We start from the raw sequence: 27,917 nt of genomic DNA on the forward strand, positions 1-27,917 counted from the left end.
TAAAAAAAAAGAACTGAATAACTAAATTGAAGGTAATTGGAGCATAAAAGAAGAAACAGTGCGAGTATCCCAGGTAGAAGTTTTCTTTACTTTTTATTACAGCTTAGACTTCCATCAGTCATGTGATTGGGAAACAATGAATTGTTTGTGGAGAAAAAGCCTTTATGAACAAAGGCTCAGGGTCAAATTGGTATTCTCCGGAGTGCGATAGGAGGTGATCGCCAAAGTTCCTCCGAGTCTTGCAGTGCAACTATGAACAACTTTCACAATTTGATTTATGCTCTTGCATGCTGGTACTCTCCCACCTTTCTTAAGTCTTAAAACTCGACCAAATCATCAGCTCAGTTCCTCACCAAGCATCTATCAACTTTAGGGATTTAAAATCTCAATTAGACTATGGAAATATGCATAGGAGTTTCCATTCACAATTTGATATGGTCATACTACGGTGGCTCTTAATCTATTCCCTCTTTGAAGGGCCCGGAGTCATGTATCAATTTCAGGACATCCTTAACCTGCAAGAAAGCGAATCAATAACAAATCAAAAGGAGATGCAGTCAAGACGCTAGATGTACTTCTAGCATCAATTGAAAACACTGATAAAATTGAGTAACCGAAGATGATTCTAAGAAGCTGAAATTTTTAAGGGTTGCAGTTTATATTTAAAATTTGCTGCAGCATTGAGTGATTTTTTATTTTTTAAAAATAAAAAACAAGAGTAATCAAAATTTTGCATCACATTCTTCAAAATGACGTCAGCTAAAATGTCACTTTGCCAACATTCTCTGTATGGTTGACGCAACTGGATGTCTGAAGTTCCAAACAACATGGAGAAAGAGTCGAAAATTAGATGATTTTACTTGAATTATGCACTATATGGTACAAATGTTTATGATCAAATTGAGTCCCACCAGAAAAGAGAGAGAGGATTATGCATATATAACACTTATAAGGAATTGAATGTTAAAATTTTTTAATAACCCAACCATTTTTTATGGATATTGCCTCCATGGTTCAAGGTAGGAGTACCTTGTAAGTAGCATTTTAGAATGAGTGATTCTATGGTGCCCAACCAGGTACCTGCCCGGCCAAAAGAAAAAAATAATACATAGCTGGTCTGCCACCTGGAATTAGGGGATTGGCGCCACACATGGGATCACTGAAATTCATGGTGGGGTTGTGCTATAAAGCGCCAATGCCCTTGTGCCATGTCGTTGTGCAGCAGTCTGGAGCCTTTTTTTTTTAAAAAAAAAAGGAACCCAGTAAAAATCCATCCAACAAATGCTTTGATTTGCCTGTACAAATGAGCATACCACTTACTAGGCTTCAGGTTTTCTTATATTTAGACTATTTTTGCTACCGTGAGGAATAACGGTGACGAGCCACTAAAAGGGGTACTCTCCCAGCAAATCCAGATACTTTCCCAGCAAAAGCACCAACAAAAAAGAGGTACCAACTGGGTGAATGAAGTCCCATCGACACTTAAAGTATAGTCTACCAATTAATTTTAGCTAGACTACAACAGGTTAGAGACATCAGTCTGTAAAATCAAAGAATATGGGACAAGTCAGTGCTTTTGAAGGATGAACAAGTTGGAAATTAATGCAACTTTAAATTAGGTCTATGACTATGCCATCAACTGTAAGGTAATCTGAACGGAGTCTTGATTTCAAACAGAGATTTAGAAAATATATAGAGAGTTTGATATTTAAACAAATCCATACTGAAAAAAAAAAAGAAAAGAAAAATAAATACCTTCAGAAATATCAAGTAATCATAAAGTTGAGAGCATAAGAGCAATACCTGGTCTGTCTCGTATTCAAGAAAATCCTCTATGGCTTTTCTAAAACCATCATTCAAAATGTAGTGACAACTGTATGTTGTCACCGGAAGATAACCCCTCTGAATCTTATGCTCTCCTTGTGCTCCTGCCTCCACTTTACTCAGGTTTAACTCTATAGCTGCTTCAATTGCCTGTAAGATGATCCAGATTGCAATGAACGAACAACAATAATGTTTGAGGTGTTCATGGTGAATTTTCAGATGAATGTTTCCTCTGCGATGAATTATTGCATTATATATCTACCAAATCAATGTATCACAGGCTTCCTATCACATTGTAATACTAGTACAACCTTGCAGCCAGGTGCATAGGATGCATCTTTAAGTCAGATGTGGGTGGTCCTTACCCCAATAATATATGCATTTGAAAACCCAGAGTTTCAGCCTGTCCTGAAGAATGATTCTTTACCTTTCCAATTGGCCTCATAATACACGTCAACCCAATAGGACTCAAGGCATATGCCTATTAACCGCTCAGTTGTTGGCGCAATGAGAAGGCACAGGGATTATACTGAGACAATGCCTTCTAATGGCTTATATTTGGTTTAGGGTAAGGAAAAAAGCCTCAATCTGTTGCTCTTGCATTTTTTTCAACAAGGACTGGCTAAGAAACTTTCAGTAAAAGACTTTAATTTCATTTTTTGCATAAGCTCAATTAAGTATCTACAGCTACAACTTACCTTGCCAAATTCTACAGCTAGATTGAGCAGCCATTCCACATTTGAGTCGGGGAAAAACATTTACCTGATAATAACAGGCTTCAAAATGCAAATTTGGAAAATAGGCATGCGGTAGACACCCCCATAGGCGACCAAACAAAGTATCCCCTCCAATAAGGTTTAGAGCTCCAGCAACAAGTTCATCCCCATCTTCTGCAACAATAAGCATTAGATGGTCTCCCATCTTTGATCCCATGTTGTGAAAGAAGTCCTTCGTTAGAAAAGCCCTACCCCATCTACAGAAAAATCAAAAGGCCACAAATTGATAAGAAACTATAATCCATTTCTAAAACAGCCTATAGAAAATTGAACTACAGATTGATTCTACAATTTGTAAGACAGAAAAGAAAAAGATTCTGCAACACTTGCAACAATATGCTGTTTACTAGGGTCATATCCAAGAAAGGTATGCAAAAAAACTCAGGTCCCGATATCAACATAGAAACTTCAATGAAGGTAGCTAGTTAGTCCTCCATGCTGCCCTGAGAAACCATCCCATCTCTCGTGGATGAAATCATACCAAAACATGATGCTCAAGCAGAAGTGGACATGCAGATGGCTGATCAGACTCCTGCATGGAAATTTCTCACATACCATCTGGACCTGATTTTTCTCAGCAAGGTAAAATCAGTATCGCCAAATGAATTCAGGCTCTAATACATCAGACTTACCAAACTATCATACCAATTGATCAGATAAAATATTGCAATTCTATATCAAGTCAGGGAGAAAATAAAACGAGAGCAGCAGGCCTTGTAATAAACAAACGAACATCCGTAACACTGTATAATCAGCTAAGAGCACTTGAATAGGAAAAGACTCGAAGAAATAACATCAGAAGATGTTGAGAAGGACCAAACTTATTATCTGTTGTGTTGCGGTAGAACTTATAGAAAGAATCCCAGTGTTTAGCCTGCAATCACATAATTAGGCAAAAAATACAGTAAGAACTTAGTGCATGCCACTTCTAACCAGTGTCATAAAGATTAAAAGGCTGAAACTCATACAGGCTGCAATGAAAAGCAACATTGATAAAGAAAAACTTCATATTAAGAGTTCACTCATACAAAACATGAAAAGGTATATGTAGATATGGTGTATATATATATAGGGACATGCATACAGGTGATGACAATATATGAGCAAACTATAATGGAAAGAAAGCAAATACAAGGCCATCCATTTTGTATTTTCATGATAAAAACTATTTAAAAATTGGCAACTTTATCTATTTGTATTACAAAGTCAAGCTTAATATTATCACATAACAAAATTGACCGGTAGATACCTTTATTTCATCACCACGAAGGCGTTTCATTTTCAAGTTTTGTGCAGAAATCTGCAAAAGAAATTTCACACTGAAAGTTAATATGCAAAACTGAGAAGCTAAGAAGATGGGTCAAATCTATCTGGGATGTAACATGAGTAAAGTTGCAACTTGCAAGATTTTCGCTTATATTCAGTTATCATATGTCAAGTTAAAAAATTTAACAAACAAATGGAAAGGACATGATCAAGAGCAAAGAATTGTCCTACAATTTTTTACATCTTGAAGTTCACTTAACAGACTAATGGAAGGACATGATCATGAGCAAAGAACTTTCTCACAAATTGTTATATCTTTGCATTCAGTCATTCAGTTATTCTTGCTGTTGTTACATTTTCATCTGTGGGATCCCATTATGATTTAAAAGAACAGCTCTATTCTTCAGCTTTTCCTTACAGTTATTACTCCCATACCCTTAACTGCTGGATTTTTGCATAGCAAAATAAGTTTTGTGCTACAACTAGATCTGACCACTCTAAAACTAGCTACTTTTCAATCATATTGATCTCCTAAAATCTAAAAATCTGAAAACAAATCTGAGACAATGTGAACTCAATGTTCCTTAATTGCTTTATTCAAATTCCTATAAAATCACTTAACCTGGAAACCCTAAAGCCGTATATCACTAATTAAAAAACTTTTTATTTCAAGTTTCAACCAAGAAACCCTAAGACAACATTCCACTGATCATTAAATTCACAGTTAAATTAAATCTTTTCACTTTTCTACAGCATACCAGCAAACCCTTGACTTTATCTTAACACCTCATTGCTTGGCCTACCACTGCTTATTCACACCCCTTAGAATCTTGCATCACATGTCAACTGCACACATACAAGCACTTGGACTAAAGTGCACTTGGAGACACCACAAAAGAAGGAAAAGATAGGTTTATTTACAGAAAGGAAAAGGAAAAAAAAGATTTCATCTGATAAAGATTGGTGAAAGTACCGGTGCACATTGACCGTACCAGTACCGAATCAATATGCAGAATGGGGGACATACTAATACTCAATATGCCGAACTGGGTACCATGTAGGGCATACCAATACTATAATAGGATGATACCAGCACAGAGATGGCAAATCTTGGGTGGAACTCAGAGAAAATGGAAAAGGAAACATGAAGCCATCACCAGTTTAATGACATAATTTGAGCAATTGTAGAAATAGTAATCACTTAAGGCTGTGAATTTGATTAGCAACTAGATATGAATTCAAATTTGGATTCTACAATCATGATGTAGGAGTCCAACACATTGACCACCCCAGTTAAAAACCAAGCAATGAATAATTTAACAGCCAGATAATGTTTGCAAATATAAATAGTTTTCAAGATGGATGAGTAGCAAACTCAGAAAAATGATGCATTCAATTTTTGCTAGTCGGGAGTAAGGTATGAGAAACAGGGAAGGAACTAAATAAGGCTTCCAGAATATAACAATGGTTTCTAATCAACCCTGCAAGCTAGACCAATCAATCATTAATAAGAACCAAAGTAATTGTCATGCCAGTTAACACACATAGAATCAGTATAAGATATATATCTGTTCAAGTTCTAAAGAATAATATTCTTATCAAAAAGAATTTGATGCAATTACTAATTCACAAGATATCAGTGAAGCTCTAGTTGGGCAACACCTACCTTTTTTCGCTCTTGCCTGATATTTTTTCGTTTACTTTGCTTCATATCCATCAGGAACTCGTCAAAACTACAGCAAGAAACAAAGAGACAAGACTCACTTAAGGTCATAATTATTATGGCCCAGATGATGTATCAGGGCATATGGGTAAAACATTAACTACAATTTTCATTTGTAGCTTGTTAAATATTTGTAAGGAAAATATGCCACTTTTTTTAAAAATACCAATAACTAAATCACTTCCACCTTCATAATGAAGATTAAGGAATAAAGGATAAGATATTGGGTCCATGTAAAATGTAAACTACAATTTTCATTGGTAGCTTGTTGAATATCTGTAAGGAAAATATACCACTTTTTTTAATAAAAAACCAATAAATAAATCACTTCCACCTTCATAATGAAGATTAAGGAATCAAGCATAAGATATTGGGTCCACTCAAGTATGTAAAATTATGTCATACATGAATACATGAGAGAGGAGCAATCCAGTCAGAAAATAACTTACAAATAGCAATCACCCTTCGTTTGTCTTGGCATACAATGGTCTAAAATAATAAGAATTATTTTAACTTTACAACTTAAACTCTAACATGCATATAAATAGAAATACACATATAGGATATTTTTGTATGAAAACAAAATGAGTGAATTGATTAAGAGGTAGCTACTAGTATAACTCTATTCTTAATTACTAGCAAGCACAAACAAACAACAGAAGTGAGGCTAAAGGGAAATCTTTTTAACTTACTTCTTATAATTGCGATTTTTCCAGTGATACTGCATCCCTATTCTCTGCAAGAATCCATCATTCTTCAATTTGTGCCACTCAATTTCAGATGGAAAAGTCACATGTAATGATGAAACCTGGAGCTGTCAAATGTTTAAACAACCACAATTAACCATCCACACAGTTCCACATGCGGTGTTCGGTGTTCCATTCTCTTAAAAGACAGATGCTGACTTATCAAAAAGGAAGGCACTAACTAACTGTAAGCATGTCTGTTGAGCACAATTTTTGACGAAGTAGTGCTTCGGAAGATTGCATGTTCTACCTTATGAAACAATTGAGTCTTATTAGGAAGGTTTCAGGTATGATCAAAAGTATTGTACATAAAATCTACATGAAAACTTATTTTCTTGATTGTCCTGTGAATTTTTATTTGAATAGCATAATCAAGCTTTAAAAAAGTGTTAGAAGAAGAAGAAGAAGATGCAAATACAAAAGAAAATAAGAAAGCCTTGTAGAAAACCATAACGCATAGAAAGCCAGTATAAATGCAAAACTGTGGGCAGAACCAACTTTGACGAATGCCGTATCTTTCAAACACCTTAATGGAACATGGGGAAACATCGGAAGAGAGAAGGAAATTCTAAAACAGCTCAAGTATTGTCCTAGGAAGATAATTAATGAGATTAAGCATAAATCTCAGACAGCATGCAAGAAACACATCATTTATGTCTTTCATGATAATTAACCCGTCCAATGCTGGCACCTAAGTATTCTGGATTTTGATGATACAGAGATTACCCCAAGACAAGGCTCCAGATGAACCATATAATGTAGGCAATTTCTTCCAATAACAGAAATAATGAATTCCAGTCACTGTTAACAGCTGATCAAACAGCTATTTGATTTTCCAAATTATCACAACACTTCAATAAATGATGATGATGATTAACTTATTATGAGCCTCAAAGTCAGATACTGTCAGAATGATTCCAGCAAGTTAATGAAAAACTGATACAATTCAAAATGGGAAAAAATAAAAAGACAATTGCCTTGCCGGGATGTCTCATATGTTTCAATGGAGATCTCAGAACAAACTCTTGAACTTTACATGATGCTAAGATCAAATTGAAACACAAAGAATTTTAACTTTTCTACCATTTGGCTTTGGGAGAAAAAAAATAACGTTATTGGAAGTCTGGAACCATCTTACCAGGGATTTAATATTGATACAAATCCAGGATGTACATATAGAACTGAAAGACATACTTTAAATGATATATTCCAAGTAAATGCATGCATAAAAAGGTTGAAAAGTTGAAAATGACAGAGTGAAAATTCACATGTCGTGACATTCAGAACAACAAGCTTTGACTATTTTAATATGCTTCAACATCTTTTCATCTCTTGACTATCCCTGTTTGTGATCAGAACTACAAGCTTTAACTATTTTAACATGTTTCAAGATATTTTCATCTCTTGGCTATCACTTTTTGTGCTGCGTTATAAAATATCGCTATAAAAAAATCCAGCATAATTAGATTTAATAAAAATAATAAGAGCAAAAGAATAAATTTATAGAGTCGTCCTTAAATAAAAGGGATAAAACTTTATGGTTACAAAAGGATATTTAGCAGACCAAAATCCTAGGTAAACTTATCAGTGATGTTTGATGGACTTCAACAGCTGCATACTACAAGCGAAAGTGCAAGTGCATTAATTTCATGCAATACCTTAGAGGTTAGTTCCTTGAGTGCCGTGACTAACATGTCAAACACCTGATCCCTATACCAAGTGTTACGAACTAATATTCTCTGGCCTGTTACTGGAGTAAAAGGAACACATGACTGTAGCTTGGATAGTACTGAGAACCATATCTATAATAAGCATCAGCCCATGAATGGTCAAAAACAAATTCTCCATATGAGTGGCTGCAAATTCAGATCACAATAGTTAGCCATCAGGACAGGAAAAGGAAACTAAAAGTTACACATGAATGATCTAGCATACATTTTCAAGACAAATAGATCAAAGAACTGAAAGCTTGTTGACGTTAAACCTTTTAAGATAAAGTGGAACAACACCTAAAATATTTTTATTTTCGTCCTGAGCAACAACATGCTGAGGTAACCATCCTGTTTCCTGAAATGGGTCCAAATAAGTAATTATAACCAGATAACTAAATAAAGTTAAGATAATTGCTGGATCTTGATACTTTATGCTCTGCAGAAGGAGCAAAATGATGTATTGGTCCTATTGTCAGTTTAATTAGTAATAAATAATAGAGATGAAAGGATATGAAAGACAAATTATGGCCACGGTGCTAACCTTCACTGCGCATCCTGATTCCTCTAAGCATGAAAGAAAAGCATGAGTAAGAAAAGGATTAAACTTTTCTGGGCCGGTCGCATCAACAGCACATGCATCCCAATCCTTTGAAGAAATCACAGAAATTGATGAGACAACCGAAATGGATACTTCCTGTGGCTTCATCTCATTGGCTGATATGCCCTATACCAAAGAATGATTCAACAATATCATATATAACATGAGAAAAGCCTTGGAAAATGACATTAATACACCTCTGGTTCTCACAAAATTTATTGAACAACATAATAACACCTCTGGTGCTGACCCTATCAGAGTAAACTCCCCTAAGGAAGGATTCAAGTTCCGTGGCTCTGCTGTCCTCCTAGTCCTAGGCCCCCAAAATATTGCAGCAACCTTGTATGGAGACACCATACTATGGCATCTTTGTCTGTAGAATGGATTGTCCTACAATTAGAGAAATTAAAAGCTAAAGTACTTAGTATATTGGCAATCGGTAAGACTACAAGATATGCACTAAGAAATATTCAGTAAGAAAGATATGCACTAAGAAATATTCAGTAAGAAAAGCCATGTATCACCTGGATATATCTGAAGGCAAAAAAAAGTATGAAGATATAACACAACTAAAAATATGTTTCATATAGAAAGACTGAGGTTATTTGCATAAATTCATGGATTTTAAAATAGATAACACAGAAACACTAATATCCCCTAGTTATGCACGCCTCTAAATATGTTATTGCTGCTATAATGGAAATAATAGTATTTTTTTCCTGAAATAAATTCATGGATATTAACATGCCCATTATTTTCCGCTACTATAAAATAAGGGTTATCATAAAAATAAATGTTATTTTCTGAATTGATAAGAGTTCAATTTGAAAAGGAATTATTATTTTTAAACAGACAAACCATGAATATATCAACAAGCTGCCACTTTTTTTTTTTTGAAAATACAAAGGAAGCCCCAACGCCCTCACCCAAATACCCCTAAATAACCCCAAAAACCGTGGTGAAGGTGGGATTTGATCCAGGTCATTTGTAAAACTGCTGCAGATTTTAGCAGCCAGTTATGTAAGCGAGATGGGCCTTCAAACATGGATGTCGGCACCATAAAATTGTAACAACAATTAATTCATAAGAAAACGTTACCCAGGCCATTATTATAAGATTTATATTAATCAGCTAGAACTTTTTAAGAAAAAAAAAAGATTTCAGAATAACTAGGGAGCTCCTCCAGGGGGTTCAACTGAGTGGACCCGGTACTATCAAAGAATAGATGTTAATATCTCATCCTATCTTCGGTTTCAGTACCAGGTGTTTATCAAATTGAATTTAAAACAAATTTCCCATTCCAAAGATTTCTCTCTTTAAACACATGAATCCTGTCCTACTAACTAGAGAAGAAATAAAGAGGAACAGTTACACAGAAAAGGTACTAAATTCCATCAAGAACGAAGAATCGATACTTCCAAGAATTCTAGAATTTGGAACTGTGATAACGAATTGTTCCAAATTTTGGGATTAGGGCAAGATCTCCACGAATTAACATCAGAATCGCGTGGAGAAGAAGGCAGAGGCATCAGAATAAAACACAAAAATTAGATTACAAGACCATATTAGAAGGCGAAAAGACTAAAGGAAATAGTTGGATTAAATGCCTACGGGATTGCGAGGTGGCCGGCCGAGAAAGGGCGAGAGGCGATGCGTCGCGGAGGCCGCCATGGCGGGAGACGAGATCGGAGGAGCGAAGTGTGGAGTGGAATGGAAGAAAAGAAATCGTTTAATTAAAATTGACGGGACTATATTTAAGCCACGTGGCGTGCTCGCGATCACCGAGTGGGGCTATTGCCTGGGAAAGACCAACTTTGATTGGGAAAATATTTTCCTTTGATTAAGGGTGAATTTTTTTAAAATAAACACCGTTTTGAATTTCTGTTAGCAATTGGTGCAATAGGATAGTATAAGGCCTTCACCACCATTATAATGTTTTAGCATATATTATCTTAAACTTTGAACATATTTGAATGGAGAGTGATTTGTCCACACGTTTCAGTTGCTTCATGATAAAGGAGTCTATCTTCATCTTTGCACGTCCGGATTTTCGCATCTCGAACAACGGCAAGGCATTCGTTAGCATGCTTCTCATATTTACAAAGGTTGTTTAACTAGTTAATTGCCTCCACCAGCTAAAGGTGTGTGTACTAGCTAAAATATCAATGTTCGGTTTTGATTTGTATTGGCATACTTCTCATATTTATAAAGGTCGTTTAACAGACTAATTGCCTCCACTAGCTAAAGGTGTGTGTACTAGCTAGAGTGTCGATGTTCGGTTTTGTTTTGTGAAGTCTAATTTTCTGCAATTGAAGTTCGAGGATCTATGAATCAGTTCATGTTATATATTTTTTTTCTCTCCACCGTCTTTATTTTTTTGACCATTCGAATGTTTCACATTTTCTACGGTTAAGGCAATTTTCGAAGATTAATCATTATTTTTATTCTGCACAAAATATCCTGAATTTAGTTCTAACATCGTTTGTTATTAGTTCCAACTTCTACAGGCAGACCAAGTACTGCACCTTGCTCTACAGCAAAATAACCTAGACTTTTCCGTGACCGAGAGCTGTTGGGGAATTGACTAGAGCTACAATTGTAACCAGAGGTCTGCTCGGTTTTGATTTTTTCTCTCTTGAAAATAAAAAAAAATGGAAGAAATAAATATTAACCCATACTTTGTAAAACAATGTCATTCATGTGTACTCAGTGAAAAATCCTGCAACTGATAAAACAAGAACCTCACCCCAAGACCTGATACAACGTAGTTTACAAGTCCACCATCCGAAATGTTCAGCGGTAAATAAAAAAACTCCCAACATCATAAATGAAAATAGACAAGTGGAATTATCTACAGATGTGGCACAACGGATGGTTAGTCGCAAGGGCAAGACAGAGGAACTGCATCATCTGGTTTCCTGATGTAGCCACATAGTTGTGCCAACGTCACCAAAGAAACAAGCCCACAGCAAAAAGAGTATGATAATGCACCATTCATCGCCAAACATACAAACCAGTGGAAGCATATTGCCATGTTCGGTAATCCACACAAATAGAAAGATATATAAATCCCAAAGGTGAATCCTGTGAGTTCTTGACTGCTGGTTTTAGATAATTAGATTAAGTGCACCGTCACATAGGGCCCCAGATTTATATGCTAGTTCAAAATAATGAGATATGTACAAGACCTTGACAGAAACTGCAGGAGATACTTGGTACCTGGCAAAAAATTTGATGAAACAATTTGGCAAGGTAAGAAAATAAAAGCAAAGTTTTTTGGGTTATAATATGAGCCAGCCTTGAATCAGCAGTCTATAGCCGGTTGGTTAGCGAGCAAGGCCTTGTTGCAAAACCCAATGATCTGTTTAGGTCCCCAAGTCTATATCGAAAACCAAATCAGGACAGAAATTATTGCCATGCAAACAAACAGTGGTTCATCCTAAATTGAGAACAAATTCTTCCTTGCAGTGCCCTCCGTACCTGTCAACCATGTACGAAGCCATCCTTGACAAAAATTGTTGCAGGGATGGTCTTGTCTACCCTGTAAATGTCAAATATATGTTCTTGCATTCAACAAAATTTATTTCAGTGTTCAGTCCATCCACTAGATTGAAAATTTGCAGTAATGTATTTCAACCATCTAAAGATATAATGCTCTTATCGTTTATGAGTGTAGGAAAACTAAACACGATGCACTACCAAACAATTGACTGCAGATTATTAAAGCCCTTGTATCAATCAAACTAATATAGTTCTCCTGAAAAAATATAGAACATATCAAAATGTTACATGGAACATATTTGACAATTGATGTTTAAACTCAGTTCCTTCCAAGCAGATTTTGAGGTCACAAATGGACCTTCATCCACCTCAAAAGAAAAAGGTGAAAAATAAAGAGACAGTAAAATTCACACTAAAGATATGTATGTATGATAGTAATAACAGCAATTTCGACAAACCAAGGGAAGAGAATCTTGCACCATGCATCCTTGGGCTACTTGTGAGGGTTGAAATGTGGGAACAATCCAAGAATGTGCTCTGGCACGAAGTCATGCCGCGTCAGAATTCCAACAATGGGAGGCCTCTGCAAGCAAACATCTATCAGTTTTGAGAGAATTGAAGCACATTAACTGAGTTTTGGAGAACATTAACTGGTGCTTTAGTAAACAGAACAAGAGGTGCATATAACATCCAACTTAGGACATTACTGATGCATCCTAGTTTTCATAACAGAATGTGCAAACCAGCTTCTAAAAGAGAGACGCCAAAATAAACTTGAACAGAGGGGCTCAAGACAGCTAACACTGAAGATCGATCCCATTCCTGTTCTTAGGATGAGGGAAAGTAGTCAATGAAAATAACTAAGGTGCTTGAACTTAATTTTTCCATCAACATACAACACCTTTCCTTTCTGAATAGAACCTCAGATACGAGCTAACCAAAAGAAGGTTGAATGTTCTAATGTTCATAACCAGGCCTCATTATGCTGTCCAGTATTGGAAGGAGTTCCTTGCCCTGTATACCCCTTACAAGAAGGTTGCAATGCACAGAAGTATCTCCCAAAATTGAGCTAACAGCCTGAAGCCACAATGTGTATATCCTTGTTCTAGTTGAGCAATGTTTTGTTACATAGAATTTTTTCTTTTCAGTTTTCTCCATTTAGTTCTCAATAGGAATGGCATGTAAGGGTCATATTTTTTCCTTTTTGGTGAATATCAGTGTCATACTTCAGATGAACAAAACTGAACCATTAGCATCCCAACACAGTCCATTTTTGAGTAATCTTTACAACATTAAGAATAATATACATGTAAATCTAAATTGAACGTGTATGAGTTTGTGCACAAGATGTAGAAAAGATTAGTTATTAAATCCAACATCAAAGATATCTGAGATCAAACAAATGTTTTCATAGTAGAGTTTCTACTCTACCAGGCAGCAAACAAACATATTGTGCAACAATTTATTTATTTTTTTTGAATAGAATGGTGCAATAATTTATATTCCCCACAAATAACAGTGACATTGTGGGAATTTTATCAGAATATGGCTTCGCTAAATATCAATCTTTAGCAAAAAAAAAAACAACCAGATTAAAGTGATTTGAGTATGATGAATAAGTTAATTTTCTCAATTTGAATATTTATTGGTATACAAGTGGGTCAAAAATAAGACAACACAACACGAGAACACAAAGCACACGCACACACATGTGCATGCATGCACACTTATGGAGTGAGGGACGGAAGGGGGGGGGTGAGAGAGAGAGAGAGAGAGAGCGCTTACCCCTGGTGTCTTTGGCACAACACAAAGGTGCCTGAGTCCAAGCTGCCGAAAAAGCACTGCAGCTTTTGCCAGTGACATTGTCTCAACCACTGTGTATGGTGATGTATTCGTGATCGGGTGCAGATCCAGGTACATGTCCATTTCCTCCTCCTGGATATCCAAGTCTTCAAACTTCATTCCTTTACCTGATCCAGGCTTGGCAAAATCAAAAGCACCAAATCTTTGTAATAGCTCCCCCACCCCAGTTCTCACCCTCTCTTTGGTGAACCTCTTCCCTTTTAACAACACAAGCAGATGAGACCTCAAGACAAGCCCACACAACTCAGGTGCATCTGAGAAAGGTGGCTCGTCAATCACTGGAAATCCATTATGGCCTGTCAACCTCAATGCATGCACTATGTTCCCCACCTTCTCCACACCAGCAAAAGTGATGAGCGGGCCTGAGACCACATCTCCAGCGACCAAGTGCCTCATGTAGGGCTCTGCATGAGCCTCCATGTATGGCAAGCCTTTCATCTTAACAATCTGATCATAGACACCTAGGTTGAAACTATCAGCTACCGTTTTGGATATCAGAAGAACAAGCATGACCAAGGGGAGCATTAGAAGATCATTGGTGAGCTCCAGAAGAATAACACATACTGAGACAGTCATTCTCATAGTTCCACCAAGAAAAGATGCAGCCCCAAGCAGGGCGAAGAGACCAGTATCTAGGTCAGAGATGGGACCCAGAAGAGTCCCTATAATGCGGCCATAGGAGGCACCAGCAAGTATAACAGGAATAAAGAGACCAGAAGGGACAGCAACTCCATAGGTTACAAGGCCGAGGAAATAAATGGCAGTGAAAAAGATGAAAAGGGTGGACATGTGGAACTCGTTGTCAGTGTTACCACTGAATAGGTTGCGGATGGCATCATCATTGGTGTTAAGAAATAGGGAAGCAAGGTCATTGTAGTGACCTGGGGGGCACTGGAAATTCTTAAAGTTGCCTGAGCGGCCAATGGTGGGACATTGGTCTTGAAGATCCGCAGGACATGGAGTGCACCTAGCGAGCCAAGGGAGTCCATAGGAGCAGCATGAGGTGAGGAGGGATATGGTGATAGTGAGAAGTATCTTGAATGGAGCACCTTTCCTGCAATTAATTAGAACTCAATTCAATTTGAATACTTGCAAGCTATGACCCTGACAAGACAAAGGGTTGGGGATTAAGCATGATAATATGACTGCTAAAGAGTTCATACTCATTAATGATGCTGTAGGTGCGAAGGATCCGGTCCAATAGATAGTTGTAGAGGCCTCCAAATACACCCCCAATGACTCCAAGGACCAAAATTACTACTAGATCTGGAGTACTGTATGCAGTGATGGTTGAACTAAGATCAAACATTATTAGTCCTCCTTCCCCGAAGAGTCCACATTTTCCACTACGGCAGTATTCTATGAAAGCTCTTAATACCACAGCAACAACAGCTGTTGTGAAGAATGTCCTCCACAGGAGAGCGCTTCGCCACCTGAAGATACAAATAAAAAATATTGATGTTGATGCTGCTAAGTATGTGACAATCTAGTAAAATATCAGGTATGTACTTAACTTTCAACTGAAAAAGGATGACTATATAGATTCTTTGCATATTTCAGTTCAAAATTATGCTATCTATGCATTCAGCTCCACAATTGCAATAGAAAAGTAATAGTTATGCTGAAATGCATTGCTCATCTTCCCCTTGATTTAAATTGTACTGGTGATCAAATGTAGAGTCATGCAACAAAAGATATGAGATCATTCTTCTTTGCTTCCTTTTTTGTGCTTTTCGCTATTGTCCTATGGGCATGGTCGCTAGTCAGCTGTGTCACATTTTTCCTAGACACGCATCTTCATAATTACAAGCTGGGACATAACATCACCTAGTGTAATTCAGAAATATGCTTAAGGAGATGAAAGGTATTACCAAGATGCTGCTTCTTCAAGGGCAAAGAGGACACCACCTACAGGTGCTCGGAAGGCAGCTGCCACTCCAGCTGCAGCCCCGCAGGTGATCAAATCTCGGCGATCCCTGTCATTCTTAAAATACCTGAGCCATGTCCATGTCAGGTGGTACTTGCGGGACCCACCCTGACCAAGTAAGTTGGCAATGCATGCTCCTGTATGTACCATAGGCCCTTCCTTGCCCAAAACAAATCCAGCAGAAACTCCAAGAACTGAACCAAATATCTGGAAAATTGTAAAATCAAATACATTAAACAGATAGTTCCCCCCAAAAAAGCATTTAACAGTTATTTGTGCTTTCTTAATAAAATGATATAATACACTAGTTTATATTGATTTACATATCCTGCATTCTCTATAATTACATACTGCATGTCATTGTTTCTTTGCTTATGAGGAGATTTATCTTCTTGGATATGCAATGGCTGAATCTTGTATTTTCAGTGAATAACACTTCGCATGACCCAAAGCAACTATATACCATGCTACATTGAGAAAGTAAAATTTGTTAGGTCTTAAAAGGGTCTTTTAAAACAAGTTTTCATGTAAAGAATCAAAGAGGGACAACATAATCATCATAGCTTCAACAATGACAGACATTGCATAATTGAATAAACATTAATACAGGTATGATCTACATGAACAGCTGTGGTAGGTATGTTAAGGCCTGATATACATCGCTGACCCCTTCCCTAACAGCATAATCTTTGAAGGTCTAGAGGTCAGTTAAAATAGTATCAGAGCCACAAATCTCTCTTGTGCAACCCATCTATCGATTGAGTAGCCTTCCTTGGTGTTTAGGTGTGCCTTCTCATCATTCACACACACCATGGCTGCCACTTGATTAAAGAGCTCTTTGCATTAGCAGCATGGTCAACTAGCAATGTTGCTTTGACCCACCACTCTATTTTCCATCAATCTGCGGCCTATCTACTGCAACATTCATCTTTGTAGCAGAATAACGTATGCTGTCTTAGTTCTGTGCTGAAAATGATCAACTGTCACCCCTGTTACAGTTGGTAAGTTTATTGTGGTGTTTTCAGCTTGATTTGAAATGCATCGTACCAGCTTTGCAGCTAGAGGAGTCTCTATGTAGGGTAAATATCTCTTTGGGGCTACTATCTCATCTTCTGCCATATACTACTCTTGTTGGCTGTGCACTCAACTGTTTGAGAAAATTCTTGAGAAATTGTTTGGAAGGTGAATGATGGCTAATTGCTTTAACCATGCAAACCAATCTTTTGATCTCCTTCCTCATTGATTGCTTGGTTCTAATCAAGGTCATCACAATGTTCAGTAATGCTCAAATTCGTGCACTTATGCCATACAAGTCATTTGCTTGGAGCTTGTCAACCTTCATCTAGCCCCTTGCTCGTTATTGCAAGATTACTATGCCCCACTAGCTCCATTGATTGCTCAGTTTTCCTCCATTTTCTTGAGCATTATCTTGGAGTGTCTTGCTTGGGTTTGCTTGCATGCCAAGTCTTGACTAATTTTCTCTTTATGGCTTCAATTGTTGGTAGTGCTGGAGAAATTGATTTGATGTTGGATCAATCTTCCAATTGTCAACAAAGAGTGGGCTCTTATTCCTCCAGATCTACTTTAAGCAATACATACGGGCATACAAGATGGTTCAACTATTGCAATGTTGTAGGTCACAGGATCCAAATGTAACAAGCTTGCAAACAAGAAGGTTCAATTACAGAAATCTACTGCAATTGTTGCTACATCTGTTGACTTCTCTTCTACAAGCATATCTTCTCTCTCCAAGGAAGACGTCTCACAGCATATATTGGATCGCGTCTTGACTCTTGACTGGATCGAGATGCTTGTCAATGCTATTATGCCCACTACAGTATCAGCCTCATTTGCTTCTATTATGTCTGACTTATTCAAGACATCAAGCAGGGCATTTGCATCAGCTGGATTTAGATTCTGGAGCCTACCACCATCTGATAGATGATGCCTCCATATAGGCTCATCCATCTTCCTTTTGAGATTTAGAGCTGCTGATGGCTCTCCTTCATCTGTCACACACACTAGGGCACTCTTAATGTGATAGTTCTGGCAATCTTCTAGTAACTCATTTTTTGTATGTTACTAAATTCACAATGAACAATTTTACTGTTAGTCAGCTTGCCAATCACCATTCAATCACCAATCTATTATTATATCTGACTCTTCATCTTGTTCTGTGCAGGATTATCACACCGGGAGGTTGATTGGTGCAGGTCACAAGCAAGGAGGTCTTTACCATATGGATCATCTACAACTCTCAGGTTTTACTTCTACTACCACAGCTACGAGCCTACAACTTCACCTCCTACTTCTGATATTACTTTTTTGATGTATGGCATCATAGACTAGCACATCTTTCTTGACCTAGGCTTTGTTGTCTTGTTAGTACTCATACCCTTGGTTCTGCCCCGTCTACCTCTTTGACACATTGCATGGGTTGTGACCTGGCTAAGCAAACAACCATTCCTTGCAATACTAGTCAGCTTGTGTCATCTGCACCATCTGACTTAGTGCATTCTGATGTTTGGACTTCTCCAGTTCCTTCTAAAGGTGAAAAAAAATATATTATGTCATTTTGCTGATGATTACAATCATTACACTTGGTTTTATCTTATGCTATTCGGATATCTAGAAATCCAATGTTTCATGAGCGAACCAAGCATATTAGATAGATTGTCATTTCACTTGACATCCTTACATTGCTCTGATTCTCTCTCTACCATATATCTCTTCTACACAGCAAATTGCTGACTTATGAAGTTGCATACCATGCAGAGATTTTCCTTCCTCCTTAGCAAACCATCAACATATGATCTGCCATGAGTTTTCTTCTTTCTTTCTTCTTTTTTTTTTCGGGAGGGGGGTGGGGGGGCCTGGTTGTGGGGGGGTTGCATATTTCTACACATTTGGCTCATCTTCTTTCTCTTCCTTGAATCTATCATGGTAGTGGAGCCAAAGGTCATGGGTTCAACTCCCTATTTCAACCAATTTTTCCCATTTATTTTCTTTTCTTCCTTAACTCATACACACTTGAGTTGTTCTTGACTCATTCTTATCTAGAGTCATTCTTGACTCATTTACACCCTCATGTGCATGGTCTGGGTTATACAGCAGGGGGGTGTTAAGGCCCCACATACAGTGCTGACTCCTTCCCTAACAACTTAAGCTTTTGGGTCTGGTGATTAGTTAACAAGCTAATCTTGTTCTATTGCTATTTTTAGAGGATTCCTGAAAATCTAAGATATCTTCTCAGACATCTCATGAAAGCATAGCAGATGGACACTGTATGGTGAGAAAATGTAGTGGGTGTTAGTGTTATACAGTCATTTATGAGATGTTATACGGAGCCACAAAATTGAAGGCACAGCCCTTTGTCAATAATGTGAGAGCTGAGAATACAAAATAAAGCCACTCCATTTGTTCTCATCTCCTCCCACTTGTAAATTCCATTTTTATTCTATATACCAATACCATAGGTTATACCCTGAAAGACCTCATGATACTTCAACTCCAGTTCCTCCTCCTACCAAACATCTCCCACCCCACCCCAAACATGCACACAAATCAAAACAGTCTTAGCAATGTACTTGCATGCATCCCAAATAAGACAGATCTGTTCTGCAGAATCCAGAAGTTGTCGAACATTTGGACTTTCATAAAATTAAAATTTATATAGGAAGACTTTGAGGTTAAAAAATTTGTTGAAACACAGAGATTCATGAAGAAAAAAAGTAAAAAAACAAAGTAACTTCTTTTTTTAGATTGAGAACTTTTTCTTGATAGATTTTGTACATTATTGCTCTTTTATACAAGAACTCATGTGTTAGAATCCTAATCCTGTTTTCTGGATCTTGCTCACTCTATTCATCTCATAGGGTTTCCAAGTGTTAGATGGTAGCTTTAAATAGACTGTTCTGGTCGTATGAGTGGAAAAGGATGACAATGAGGAGATATAGAAACCAGTTTTATCCAACAGACCTGTTGCCATGGCAAGAACCTTGAGGGAGTTACACAGGTAGAGAAAATATATGTTTTTTTCTTTTTTTGGGGATCACTGGATGAAGGCTTTAGGAAAGTTTGATATAACCAGTAAGACCAGACCTTAGTAGAAATTGTAAGTTTTATTATAAGAGAAAATGGTAGAAAAAGATTAGCTTAAATGGGCCATTAGCCAATAGATGGTAATTACTTGCTGACTACTAACTCTATGTCAGATATTGCCGTATACCTAGCACATTTTCTGTTGATACTATTTATGATGGTAAAAAGGAACATTTTAAAACCGAAGCTGGAGGTCTATGGTCAGGACTCGTGACTCGTGAGTCAAGGCTGCAGGAAACTGGGATGTCAGATCTCGGAAACTTTTGTGTTTAAATAGATTCTTGACTGTTGAGTGATAATTATTTCAAAGATATCTATACCTCCATGGAGAAAAGAATTGTGCTAAAGGCTACCAACAAAACTTCTTTTACTCTCTTTCACTCAAAATATATTTCTTTGACTTATTCTATTAATTAATTGATAGGCAAATGACATTGCTAATTAAGTAGCTAATCATGCCCACTCCAAAAGTAGCATCTTTGTAAGTGCTAGAGAGTTTATAGTGAAATCGAAGCAATGAGTGACAAAAATGTGACCCGCCCCCCAAATAAAAGGAAAAGAAAAGAAAAGAAAGAGAAAAGAGTTAGGCAACATCCCGAAGTCCATAGCAATGCAAGTAATCTAGCGGAAATGAAGCAAATGGCATCTCTGAATTATTACAGTGAGATGAGTAAATTACTATAGTAAACATTCAAATTATACCTTCAGAGAAGATCTGGACTCTTGTCCCTGAAATTGGATCTTTAAATAAAAGAAGCTTTCTTTGACACCAACTGACAAAGTTAATGAAGTTTTAGAATATACAAAACCTCCTTGCTACACTAGAGTGACAAACTCAACGACTCAGTTCTGGCCCTTTTCCTTGGAGGAAAACTCAGTTGTATGCCATTAATTTTACCATTTATTGACAAGAAAATGAACTAAAGAAAAACTGAGATTAACCTCAAAATTACCTTTACAAAGAGCGTACTCGGAGCTAATATAGAATGAGCATCAATTCCATTGAGATATGCCTTCACTTCAGGTATGCCAGACCCGGCAGCTGCAGGTGCAATGTAAGCACAGATGGCTGCAGCAGCTGCTGCCAATACTAAATTGCAACCAGAATATGCCAAAAATGCTGCAAAGAACCTGCACTGGAAACAAATAACACAAACAACAGGAAATCATCATTTAACAGAGGTGAAATCTCAGAGATTTAAGATATCTATTTCAATTTGAGAAACTCTAGAATTTAAAACTTCGAATATTTTTCATTGCCATAATTAGATAGTCATAGAAAATTTATAATAATTGACTATTTTCATTGAAATTGCAGCAGTTAAACACAGTTTAAACATTTGTCAAATCACAGTAAAATGAAACTAATTACTTCCTCTTTTCTTTGATATATCTCAAAATCAACACTCCAAAGCCATACAATGAAACTAAAGAGATAAACACAGAAGCAGAAATCAAACATCTTTTATCATGCAATATTAACTTGTCCAGCATAGAGATCAGGATGTTTATCAGTTCCATTTAAAGTTTGTTATATTCTAATAACAAATAACAAAAGAAAGAAAGACGACACCACAATCAGGTTTGAATTGTTGCCAACCATCAGCTGAATTTGTATCGTGGTGATAAAAATCTATAAGTTATTCGGAAAAAATAACCTAATCTATTTTTAAAAATACAATACAGAATACTCCTCTATATAAGCAAGAATGAAGAAAAGAAAGCCTTTGCTGATCTCTTCTTTTTCATTACATGTTCTTTCTATAATTTATCTCCCAAAATTTATTAAATCTTCATAGCTTTCCCAATTGTTCTAAAACATTTATCAGTATACAAGCTATTGATAAATGTTTTAAACCTTTGCTGATCTCTTCTTTTTCATTACATGTTCTTTCTATAATTTATCTCCAATAATTTATTAAATCTTGGTAGTTTCCCCAATTGTTCTATAACAATAGCTGAACTAAAATTCACAGATTAGTCACTAAAATGGAAATCAGGATTTACCTATCCTTAAGCATAAGATCACTAGTTAGCAACAATTTGAATCCGGCAATATTCTCAACTGCAAGGTTGTTGAAGAAGCCAACTAGTCCAGTTGCCAAGCCTATAAGAAGTGCAAGAGTCCACTTGAGGACAATGTATTGAAATATCTGAACCTTTTTCCTTGATCTCCAGTCTTGCTTAAAAAGATCATTCTCCACAATTCTGAGTACAAATCAAACTTAGAATTAGCAAATAATAAAAATAGTTCGAAGTTCTTGCATACAAAAAATAAATAAATAAAATAAAGAACAATAGTTCAAATTATTTAAGATTAAAAGGAAAACATGCAATTTCTAATTTTTATCCACTACCTCTCTTTATTAAAAAGAAGAATGTTTAGGCTGATCTGGAATGATATTCCACCATGATACATTTCCTTTCTGTAGTTAGTGGTACTTTTTGAGCAGTAGAAAAAAGAATTAGCAAGTAATGATGGAATTGCAGCAAGATATCTCTCATAATAACGCATGCACAAAGTGCTCAACATTATATTTGCTGCTGCAAATCCATCAGTACATGACTCAAGTTTTAATCTAAAATCCTTTTGCTGGTCAAGGCCCAACCTCACTCCATACAACAAAGCTGTGCCACAGAAAAAGGTAATCCTTCATTACAAACAAGGGGGAAAATCATTTGATAATCTAAATATTGTTGAAAATACATTAGTCCAGTTCAAATTAACAAATCAAAAATGTGCAAGGATCTAAGATCACATCTGTTCAACCCTTCCTTTGTTGGCTCCACCTCTTCTTCCAATGGACCACCAATTCGATACAACGATTCGGGAAAAAAAAAAAAAAAGCAATCAACGGTTTGGATGAAACCATTATTATCAAATATCAAATATAGCAAATTGCAAAATTCTTGACTCTAGCATAACCACATCAACAGGAATATTTTTTTTCCCCGTCTTAGTTAAGTACTTGAACCAAAAAAAAAAAAGGAACGGCAACCATATTCCTTTCTCCATCTGTGCAACCACTAATCACTATATGCCATATAGAAATCTATGTTCACATTAATGATGAACCAAAAAAATCAACTACTAATCCTTAGCATTTCTACTTACTCATAATCCAAGCTTTCAATGGGGCAAACGTTGGCACCAACGATCGCAATCTGTGAGGTTGTATTCATGGTCCTCTTCCTCAGCAGCAGCGGCTGCCTCATCCCGGCCTCCTTCTCGTCCTCAAACCCCGACCCGTTCCTCTCTACATCCATTCCCAGTCCCTCCATGCTCTCTATGTCGTTAGTCCCCTCTCTGAGATCCATTATTCCACCTCCTTATTCCCTCCGATCCCTTAACACAGGCAGGAGTTCTATTCCTCCTTATCCCTCCTATTCCACCTTTCCACCTGCAGACACGAAGTAATCATACAAACAATAATTCAATATAACTATTCCAGTCAAATGAACGTCAGTACATCACTCTACCGTTACAAAGCGGGAACAAAATTAGAATAAAAGGGGAATGGTAACAGCAACCGTAATAGTAACAGCGGGACGTACTCATCAACAAATTGGAAGAAAAAAGGAAGACGATAATTGATGGGACCCACCGAGGATGCGTGCGTGTAAAATTCGCACCAGGAACACGAGGCTGTGACGCGGCAAGGCAAGTTTGGAGGGCCGTGATGCGGGGCCCACCAGCTTTCAGCGATTACCCACCGACCGAAGTTGGTGGGCCCCAGCTGATAATGTTAATGAGACCCTGTTCCAGGAGACTGGTCGCGGACTCCGGATTAAGCTGGGCTATGGGCCCACTAGGGTCTAGTCCGTGATTATTACAGTCCAAAACAACGTGAGCAATTGTGTGGAACCCGTTAGCATTTAATTCGTGACAAAAGAATGAAGCCATGGTTTAGACAAGTTGTTGGTGATGGGAACAAATATAATAAGGGATTTAAGTTTGGAATTTCCCTCACGTAACTGCTAAAGCTTCCGTAGGTGGATGCGGATGCGGAACTGTGGTTCGGTCCGGCTTCTACTTTGAATTTTCGTCAGGATTCTAGAAAGTGAACAGTTTTTTTTTTTTTTTTAAAGATTATGTGACTAACTTAATGTGGAAATCCATAACATGATTTAAAACAATCAAGATTAGGGTTTACACTATGATAAACCATATGAGAAATTAGATAGTTAAAGGTAAATTAATTGCAATCTAATTTTGAATGGGACAACTATCTTGAACCCACAACAAATCCAATCAATAGAGAACCATCACGATTTATTTTTGCAAAGAATTATGTTTAAAAAAATCAACAGAATTAGATGCGTTTATTTCACCCACAAATTTAGCAACCAATGACTAAAAGTGATTTAAAATCATTTATAATTATTGAATTGCTTCAGATCACACATTTACATATTAGAGCGAAAAAACAAATGGTGCCCAGTGTGTTTTCCAATTTAACAACAAGCAATCAAATGAAACCAGAATTGAGTTGACCAATGCCATTATCATATAAAGACAACCAAAAAATATAATCATTAGACAGAAAGCACTACATAATAGATGCGATTCAATTAAAATAAATAAATAAATAAGTAAATATAATAGCTGTAACAGTAAAGGTTACTTTTTAGATTTTTTTTGGTAAATTATGGATCATTTGTCCCAAGATCTCATGGAAATTATATTGATGAGCCATAGTGGTATCTTCCTAAATAAAATCTTATAATCTATTTAGCCTTGTGGATCCCGTTTGTAAACAGGAGGAGTAGAGTCTTATCAAAAAAATTTTAAAAAAAAAACAGGAGTAGTAGGGGGCCCCGCTACATCCTATAATTTCTTGCAGTCCACATGCAATTCCGGCCTTAAAGATGACACGTGGCAACTACCTGGGCTCCAGAGGACGAGAGAATTCTCGGACGCTCCTCCCCTCTCGATTCCTCCAATACTTCCCAAGATCCCTTCAAGAAAATTGACAAAAACAGTAAAAAGAAAAAAAATCAGGGATCCATGATTCTATGTGAATCCTTCAATGTTTATTTCCTAATTCGTTATATTATCTATATTTAGTAAATTTTGCAGGGAAAAACATTAAATTAAATTAATGGAACAGCAACAAAAGGGATGTTTTTAATTCGATCCTACAAACTCGAAGGAAACTTATATAAATGATATGATTAAATTTGGTAAAGTTTCGCCATGAAACAAAGATTTTTAAGATCTCACCAAGGAAGATGGTAAAATCAAGGAATTGATTGATCTTGTGATCTTGCTCTTCCGATGCCTAATTTTTCTCGGGATCGACTTCAAATCTCCACAAAAATTCATCACAAATACGTCTCCCGAGCTCTGATTAAAGTAAATGGATTCAAGAGCTTGAAGAAATACCTGGATTTACGATTTGGGTGTCTTCTTGCGATCAAAAACTAGGGAGCTGGATACCATCTGCCGGGACTTAGAACTGGATCATTGGAAGGAGAAATATGGCCCAGAAAAATAGTAAATGGGATTGATCGAATGGTGGAGAGAGCCAGCGAGAGATTTATTTTTGTTGTTTCGGTTGAAAGATCGCTTTCTCTTCTCTTTTCCTTCTTCTCCGTGAGTTAGAGAGAAAAAGTTGGGACACGAGTCTCCCGCTGGTAATGGATAGAGACAAAAGGCGGCCTTACAGAGAGAGGGAGAGACGGCTGGAAGTAAGAGAGAGAGGAGGGGAGAGGGAGGAGGAGGGGGGTTATACATTATATAGCAAGCCCCGCTTCTAAGTTTGGAAATTGGAAAATAAAAGAAATTTTATTAGCTGTAAAATTATCATGATAGCCGTTTGGCAACAGATATGTGGGATCTAAATTTTATGTCGAAATTACATTATCCATTAATCAAATTGGTTGAATTGGAAGACTAAATAGCTTTATATGTTAAATATGAATTAAATATAAACTGCATTTGCCAATGGCTTAATTGATAAAATTATTAGAGTTGATACGAGAGATCTGAATCCAAATCCTGTCTGCACTTAGTTAAGTTAGTAATTTTTTTCTTATTTTTTTTGAAAAAATTATAAATCAAATTCACCTTCACATACTAAGCAAATTTTTACACAAAAAAATTTAAAATAAGTACAAAAGAAATGGTGGTAGGGTACAAAACTCAATTTAAGATTAAACAAATCAAAGCTTTACAAAAAATTCCTCAGAAATCTTATCCTGATAAATATAGGATTATACTTATGAAAAGCTTATTTTACCCCTAATATTGTGTATGGCTTTGGAACCATGACAATGACAATAAAGATTTAAGATACATAATGGATGGTGGTAACAGACAAATTTAAAATATTGGACTAGATTTCTCTCCACACATCTTTACATCCACATCAAACTTTGGATCAGAGTCCGGGTTTGTAAGCCTGAATAAAACTGACATCCCTACGGTATTAATGTAATAGAATAAATGAATCGAGGGTATCTTAATAATTGAGTGTCTGGTGGGAAGTGGGATAAGTTTAAATGGCACCTGTATTTCATAAAAAAAAAAAAAAAAAGACACCTGTGATCCCGCAGTCACGTCCAGAACAATCTCAACTCTCTAGGTCCGTCAACGTAGCAACAAGATGACGTGTCTAATTGTTAGTGGCCAATAAGGTGGGGACCGGATGCCATTCCAGTCGGCAGGTTCGTAAGCGGACAAGTCACCAGAGGGACCATTCCGCGTGGCATCTGCAATGCTAGGTTCGGTGCATCTTTACCAGCTGTTCATTAAATAGTTCAAATTATCCCTAAAGCTATCTTAATAATTTAAATTTTTATTTAATTAAAATATTTTTAAAATTTTTTATATTTTTTGTATTATAATATGTCAAATGATTAATCAAATAAAATTAAACTGTAATTTACAGATATGATCTGATATGATTTGAATGATAAAATGATCTGATTTAATTCATAAAATTGATAAACATAATTTAATGATTTGATTTAAGAATATTCTCAAAGCAGACCATCTACACCCCAATCTCGTCTGTCTGGGTTAACGTAACATCATATGATGACGTGTCTAATTTCCATTGGCAAGCAAGGTGGGGGAGCACCCGCCGTTTTGTTCTGCAGGTTCGACGTATGTGGACCCACAGCAAACAGAGCAAGCACGTGGCACATGGAGTGACAGATGTAGGTGCACCGGTCACTAATCTACGCCAGCTAGCCATATGGACAGCATATGATGGGACCACAGCTTCCATTAAATATTGCACTGCGGGACATCCTCCACCCATCCCCCACTATTGTTCTCGGTGTATATATAATTTGGAAAACTATATAAAAATAGGTTATTTTTTATTTTTTAATTTTAAAGGTAATCCTAGTCAAGTTACTCTAATATAAGTTTAAACATTTTTATAATAACTTTCTTAAAATTTTCCATTTAGGGACTTTAAACATGTGAACTTTCTGTGAAAAAAATAGAAGCTCCTTAAAAGTATATCATTAATTGATACCTGGACTCTAGGAACACCAAAAGGAAGAGATATAATACATTAAAAAAATATAATTATATAAGTTAATAAATTTAGATTTTTATAAAATTTAAATATTAATTAAAATATTTTAAATTATAAATATTTAATAGTTATATGTATGTGTGTATGTGTGTATATGTGTGTATGTATGTGTATATATATTGATACATAAAAACTGATCTCATCATCAAGCCATGTGGCAACATCAAAATCATCTAAAAATCATTGATTAAAGTAACTCAGATCAGCTAAACACCAATCTGACTCAACCCTCAGTTCGTTTGTTTATCAATCTGAATAGACTAGAATTAATCCTCTATAGAATATAATCGGTTTGGTTGTTTGCTGATCTACAATATGAGACATTGT

At 36.5% G+C, this 27,917-nt stretch overlaps 2 protein-coding genes across 4 annotated transcripts; both read right to left on the bottom strand.

Annotated features, from left to right (window-relative positions):
* Nucleotides 1-65: 65 nt before the first annotated feature.
* Nucleotides 66-10,413, bottom strand: LOC105051679 (uncharacterized). The gene is given in 13 exon segments (XM_010932218.4): nt 66-515; nt 1,804-1,974; nt 2,587-2,797; nt 3,422-3,474; nt 3,850-3,900; nt 5,533-5,599; nt 6,282-6,403; nt 7,994-8,115; nt 8,118-8,191; nt 8,320-8,402; nt 8,589-8,771; nt 8,883-9,035; nt 10,257-10,413. Coding segments are annotated over 13 exon segments (1,410 nt in total). The 5' UTR covers nt 10,317-10,413; the 3' UTR covers nt 66-455.
* A 1,961-nt stretch (nt 10,414-12,374) lies between these two features.
* On the bottom strand, nt 12,375-25,754 carry LOC105051678 (chloride channel protein CLC-c). 3 transcript variants are annotated; one of them, XM_073243911.1, is made up of 9 exons: nt 25,424-25,754; nt 24,925-24,996; nt 23,153-23,438; nt 22,045-22,245; nt 20,991-21,168; nt 15,881-16,143; nt 15,173-15,442; nt 13,932-15,063; nt 12,375-12,729 (listed from the first exon to the last, which is right to left on the bottom strand). In XM_073243911.1, the coding sequence occupies exons 3-9, from the start codon at nt 23,353-23,355 to the stop codon at nt 12,640-12,642; spliced, it is 2,337 nt and encodes a 778-aa protein (XP_073100012.1). In that variant the 5' UTR covers nt 23,356-23,438; nt 24,925-24,996; nt 25,424-25,754; the 3' UTR covers nt 12,375-12,639. The 3 variants fall into 3 exon arrangements, with proteins under 3 accessions (XP_073100012.1, XP_073100013.1, XP_073100014.1); XM_073243912.1 differs by lacking the exon at nt 25,424-25,754 and adding an exon at nt 25,262-25,312; XM_073243913.1 differs by lacking the exon at nt 24,925-24,996.
* Between the last annotated feature and the right edge of the window lie 2,163 nt (nt 25,755-27,917).

This window comes from Elaeis guineensis, chromosome 9 (genome assembly GCF_000442705.2).
Source record: "Elaeis guineensis isolate ETL-2024a chromosome 9, EG11, whole genome shotgun sequence".
Lineage (NCBI taxonomy): Eukaryota > Viridiplantae > Streptophyta > Magnoliopsida > Arecales > Arecaceae > Elaeis > Elaeis guineensis.